This window comes from Mesoplodon densirostris, chromosome 1, assembly GCF_025265405.1.
Source record: "Mesoplodon densirostris isolate mMesDen1 chromosome 1, mMesDen1 primary haplotype, whole genome shotgun sequence".
Classification (NCBI taxonomy): Eukaryota; Metazoa; Chordata; class Mammalia; order Artiodactyla; family Ziphiidae; genus Mesoplodon; species Mesoplodon densirostris.
This window is the reverse complement of record NC_082661.1, coordinates 236,277,870-236,283,869: the sequence shown is the minus strand read 5'-3', so window position 1 is coordinate 236,283,869 and position 6,000 is coordinate 236,277,870. Positions and strand designations below refer to the sequence as shown.

At 50.0% G+C, this 6,000-nt stretch overlaps 1 protein-coding gene across 5 annotated transcripts in view; it reads right to left on the bottom strand.

Annotated features, from left to right (window-relative positions):
* Positions 1-347: 347 nt before the first annotated feature.
* The window catches only part of TMEM131L (transmembrane 131 like), a 159,909-nt gene continuing 154,256 nt past the window's right edge, over positions 348-6,000 (bottom strand). For all 5 annotated transcript variants that reach the window (XM_060116533.1, XM_060116555.1, XM_060116544.1 and 2 more), the window contains 4 exons: positions 4,393-4,507; positions 2,947-3,038; positions 1,464-1,603; positions 348-756 (listed from right to left, as the gene is read on the bottom strand). In XM_060116533.1, coding sequence (XP_059972516.1) covers positions 481-756; positions 1,464-1,603; positions 2,947-3,038; positions 4,393-4,507 — 623 coding nt within the window. In that variant the 3' untranslated portion in view covers positions 348-480. The remainder of the gene's footprint in view (positions 757-1,463; positions 1,604-2,946; positions 3,039-4,392; positions 4,508-6,000) is intronic.

Genomic DNA, 6,000 nt, shown 5'->3' with positions numbered 1-6,000 from the left:
GGCTTCCCAACACTGGAGGCTCGTTTCAATCAACGGAGCACTTGAACCAAAATCCTGGCTGCCTGAGCCACAGGCCCATTACAGCAGCATCCCTTGGAATGCCATCTGATCAAAGTCACTTTCTGCAAGCTCCCGGGGAGTCCGATGCCCGCAGAGTCCGGTGCCCGTGGAGGGGGCAATCACTGCAGTGCCTTCTTTCTCAACTCTTACCTTCTTAGAAGCCGCCCTGGTCCTGATTTAAACATTTGGCATGTCTGACACGCTTCTTGAGTTATGAAGTCAGGACACACAGATGCTTCGTTTCTATCACTGATTTGTGAAGGATTAAAAACAATAGAGCACCCAGATTTCATTAAAAAATTTATTTTCATATAAAAGTGCCAAAATATCCACCAACGTCAATCTATGTCAACAACCAGTTTACGCTAGTCATCAAAACACAAGCCTCTTTATTCACATTGTTCAAAACTCGAATCTTTTTCACACGTTCCCACAGTAGCTCGAGTCTCTAGACAGTGGGAAGTTTGCGTTCCTGTTCGCTGTGCTAGTCCATATGTCCAGGTCCATATAGGCACGGAATGGGTTAAACCCAGGGTAGTACTCCTTGCACATGACCGCCTGGTTTTCCATGTGAGTCGAGTGTTCCGTGGTGGGGTTGACGGGGCAGCAATTTTCATACACGTCGCTTTGCGGGGCCCAGATGGAACCGAAAAGTCCAGACATCGGAGACAAGCTTCGGGTGCTTGTGAGGTAGGGCTGAAGGATACATGAGGAGGAGAAAAAAAAACAAAAAAAAGAGATGTTTAAGAAAATAAAGAAGCCTTAGAAAGGCAACGGTAAGGTTGCCTGTGTACCCGTGGCGACCACAGCGGAACCAATCCAAGCTACCTGGACATTATCACACTGTTCTCAACCACCTGGGTGGCTTTAATTCCATTTTTCTCAAACAGAAGGTCATGAAATTCCCATCAAACTACTGATAGGTAAACTTTTTTCAACCCAAGGAAGGACCCACAGGTCGAATGCCCTCTATTTGTAAAAAAGCAGCAGAGTGGGTGTCAGAGAAGCACAGAGGGTGTCCCCAGGCAGGAGAGGCAGGAAGCCCTCCAGACCTGCCGCTGACACTGCCTGACCTTCCTGGAAGGTTCATCTCATCTCCTCCCACAGATGAACGGTCAGCGGGGCCACAGGAACACAGCTGCATCCCAGAGGGCTTCCTGGCCCAAGTTCAATGTCATCGACAACCATCTCTCCTCAGTGTGGTTGGGGGCGTCTTGGCTGCTGGTGTCTGCAAGCCCCCGCCCATCTGACTACGTGTGAGCCCCCTGCAGAACGTGGCTGGTGACCTAAGGAGAACAAGCCGGGCTCTGGCTGATGTGAACCCAACCCTAAAGCTACAGTGAGACCAGGATGAAGCAGGCCCTGGAAAGAACCCAGGCACAGCAGCACCGGGCGGCACTGACCGGAGAGCTGATGAGGCCGGCGTGTCCCCAGGCGGTCGGCACGTTTGGGGGGCTGTTCCAGGCAGACTGGGAGCTGTGGTCAATGAAGTCTGTCTGAACTTCGGCAGGACAGGGGAAGCCATTGGGGTAGTTAATGTTTTCTACAAAGAATGGAAGACATCGACAGAGGTGAACATTTTTCTGGAGAGAATGGAATTCTCACTCTCAGACAAAAAGCTCTCAAGGCCTTACTTACAATACAATCTTTAACATTGACAAGTTAAAGATGAACATAAAATAATTACTCCATGACACATACCACCTGGGAAACCCTCAGGAAGTTCTTCCTCTGGGCTTAATTTTTTGTATTTGATCATTTGATGGGACTCTTTCTAATACACAGAATACACTAAAATACTGCTATACTTTTATAGTAGTAAAAACACTACCATAGATTTGAATAGTGTCAAGGTTCTTACCAGTCCTTAAAATGTTCTTTTATTGCCTGTCATACCAATGTCGGCCACCTCCACATACACCATAGGCATTGATAAAGCAACAGGAAACCAAGCCCTTCTCCAACAGCAGTAAGAAGGTATAAACACAGCCTCACAGGCAGGAAGAAAGTTACCACAGCACCCCCTTGTGACTATCATAGAGCACTGCATATATCAAAACCCAGATAAGTACAAGCATCTTGTACTTATATTTGGGCCCAAGAACCTGCAATTTTTCACAATTTCCCCTTGAAGCTCCTTCCCTTCCTTCTGCAGCACCATCCAGGGGCATAAGCGTCAGGACATGCTGAGGAACAAGCAGGTAAATGATTCTACCTCGCCTGGGACTTGTTTGCCTAAAAAGAGTAACTAACCCCAAGCCTCCCAATGGATAATCCACAGTTTAGGTCCACATAGATCCAAATGACCCCGTTCTACCTAAATAGATTAGGGCTATTTGTACAAGTCCCCAGACACCCGGGTTTAGAGGGCTTTTTGAGGCCATATAAAATTACATATGGCAGGCGTGCTGGACCCACATGAGGGACGGACTCAGCAGCCTCCTGGAAGATCATTCTCAAAGGCACAGTCTTTGCAGTCAGTGCCTTGAGTCCACACACCCTTCCTGCTTTGACTTTCTGAGAATAAAAGAATGGCACTGGGGGACTTCCCTGGTGGTCCAGCGGTAAAGAATCCACCTTCCAATGCAGGGGATGCATGCTCGATCCCTGGTCAGGGAACTAAGATCCCACACACCGCGGGGCAACTAAGCCCGCGTGCCACAACTACTGAACTCTCGTGTCTCAACAAGACAGCCCGTGTGCCACAAACTACAGAGCTCACGTGCCCTGGAGCCCGTGCCACAACTAGAGAGAGAAAATCCGCATGCCACGACTAGAGAGAAGCCCGTGTGCTGCAATGAAAGATCCCGCGGGCTGCAACTAAGACCCGACACAGCCAAAAAAAAAAAAAAAAGAATGGCATTAGGATTGTCCAAATAGCTTTACCTTCTGGAAAGGCATTGTAGTCGTTCAATTCCAGGGGGCAGTACACACTGGGAAACTGGCCTTCACACGTTGCATTCCAATCAATGAAACTGCTACAAAAAACAAGGGGTCTAGTTTCAGAAACAGGATGTCAACAAACAGATCAAGGAAAGAAGGAGGAGGAGGATGTTATTACCCAGCATCCTCATCGCTGCTAATCCCTCAGCTCTGGGAAATTAAAGAAGTACTTTATTGTCACAGAATCAAAGACTTCCTAACTCAACGCTCATCCCCAGTGACACAGCACTGCAGGATGGATGGCTTGGACTGGATGCCCACTTCCTTTCGATGGGGATGTAATTAATGTACGGCATAGGAAACATAGCTAATCACACTGTAATACTCTGTGTGGTGAGAGATGATGACTAGACTTACATGGTGATCATTTTGTAATGTATAAAAATAATGAATCACTATGCTGTACAACTGAAATGTAATACTGTATGTCACTTATAATTCCAAAGAAATTCTGAGATGGAGTTTGATCTGTTGAGTACAGAGAGCCAAGGACTCGGGGAAAAGTGGGGGCAGGGGAGCTTTCCTTTAAATGAGACAAGAACAAGCAATGGATCAAAACCGGCTTTCAGTTTGCCAGAGAAGTACTTTCACTTAGACTGTAAAAACCTTGCCCATGGTTAGGTGTAAAAGCATGTAAGCAGGACCAAGATGTGAAAGAGAAAATTGCTCTCACTTTTAACTAAAAGGTATGACATTTTTAAAACAACAACAACAAACTAAAACCCACCCACGTTTGTTAAGTCTAACCAGAGGCAGAGCCCGTGGCTGTGGCTTTGTCAGCACGTGGAGGCTGGGACATCCGCTACCAACTGCCACCTTCCACTCGGGGCAAGGCCAGACTATGACTCATGGTAGATGCTTTGATCCCAATTGCAATCTGGATTTTCATTATAGAAATAAGAAAGTAACTACCTCTATAATAAGCTGAGCTCCCCAAAAAACTTCAACTGGATTCTGATTAAACACAGATATTAACATTTTCTCAAGGTTTCATAATCGAATGATAAATCTAATGGCAAGTCTAAGAAGCTGCCACTGTGGAACTATTTTTCGATACTCAAATGATTCGATCTTTAAAATGTTTAAATGTGTTCAAGATTAATGCCAAGGAAAAATGGAAATGTTTGTTCTGTTAACGGGTAGGAATTATGAGGGACTGTTTTTGTTTTTTCAGTTTTGCCTCTAATACATGAATAGCTCGTCTTTTCAGTTTAAAAAGGAAAACACTGACGTGTTACTTTTTTCCTTCCCTGTTTCTCTCCATTCCTGGCTTGAAATTTTTCAGACATCACAGCTCAACTCCAAAAAGCAGCTGGCAACACCCAGCTCAGGAGCTGGGGAGGAAGCCCGGACCCGGCCGCTGCCGCGTCGTCGGGATGGAGCGCATACCTGCTGTGCACCGGGGCGGGCAGCACGGCCGGCCCGCTGCTCTCCAGGGCGCAGCCGAAGCCGCTGGTCACACACACGGGCTGTGCGGGCCACAGGTCCCCCGGGGGGTAGAGACCTGCGGAAGAGAACAGGCCTCTCAGCCCCCCTCCTTCTCATGCAGCCCTCGGCCACCCTTCCTGCAAGGACCGGCTCGGCTTCTCCTCCCTCCAGGAAGCGCCGCCCCCAGCCCGTATCCCCCGCGCGGCTTCTCCACCGCTAGAGCCCTTCGGTCCGTAAAGTGCAAGGGCCGCGCGCTGCTTTGACCTGCACTTCAGACAGGACACAGCCGTCTCCTGGCCCGGTTTACGAGATCACGGTAGTGACCCCACAAGCACTGCAGGGCCTGGCTGCTTCCTGCAGAGCCCCGTCAGGATTCCCGGGACACAGCAGTGAACACGTTGACATTCAAGTGAGCGGAGACAAACAACAAACAAAAGAAGTAAGAAGCTGGGAAAACGGCGCTGTTACAGCCCCAGGGATGAGACACAAGGATTCTGTGACAGCGGAGAGGGCCAACCTCGGCACAGGGGAGAGAACACTCTGCACCCTGCAGGAACCGGGCGTGGAGTGATGAGTGAGCACTGTTTTCCACAACTGCCCCCGAGCCTTCCTCGGGAGGGACCGTGTCCCGGCTCGGCGCTCCCAAGCTGTGGAAGCGCCCGCCTGCTGGGTGTGCCAACAATATGGTCCTGACCTCAGTTTGAACACGGTCCCCCTAAACCTTTCCAGGGGACACCCGGCTCCTGCTCTTCCCAGCAAACACCTGCAGCGCCTCTGCTGGTCTCCACCTTCACCGCCACAGCCGTTGTTTATTCGTGGGATGCACGGATGGATGCCACTGGTTGGTGGCATGGATTAAAGGGACAGACTGGCCATCTGCACAGGAACTCCACAAAGAAAGAATAGACTCAACTATTCGAAATGCACTGGGAGCCCGAAGGTCTACCAGGCAACCAGGCCACGCGGGGATGGGGGGAATACATGGACAGGAATACGTGGACACAACTCTCGCTTTCCAGGCAGTGTGTGCGCCCCCAGGGCTGCACCCCTGTGTGGGAGCCGGTGGCAATCACTCGCCTGGAGACCCGGAGACCTGCAGCTCACGGTGGTCAGAGAGACCCTCGAGCGTTTAAAGAAACACCACCAGAGACCACGTAGCTGTCATAGCTGTGGGGGTCTCTCAAGGACGAGGTCCACCTCCTAAGGCCGCCCTGGTGTTTGGGGCCTCGCTCAGCGGTTGGGCAGGAACCCTATGGTCAGTCCTGCAGGGCGGGGCATCCTGCCGCGAAAGTCCTGTTGAAAATCGCTGGAACCAGACCCGCATGAGCCGATTAAGATCAGATCAACCAAGAACCGCCTCTGCACTCAGGTGCTCATGAACAAATGGACCAGAAGCCTAGACCGCACAGAAACGAGGGGTGTGTATGCTGCTTCGAGACAATCTCTGTGGGTCTCACGTTTCTTTGCTTCCTGGAATGGATGCTCTGACTGCCCACGTTCTGACCTATCTTTCCAAGGATATTTGCTAAAGAAAGCCTCAGAAGATGGAGACAGGGTCTCCCCCTAGAG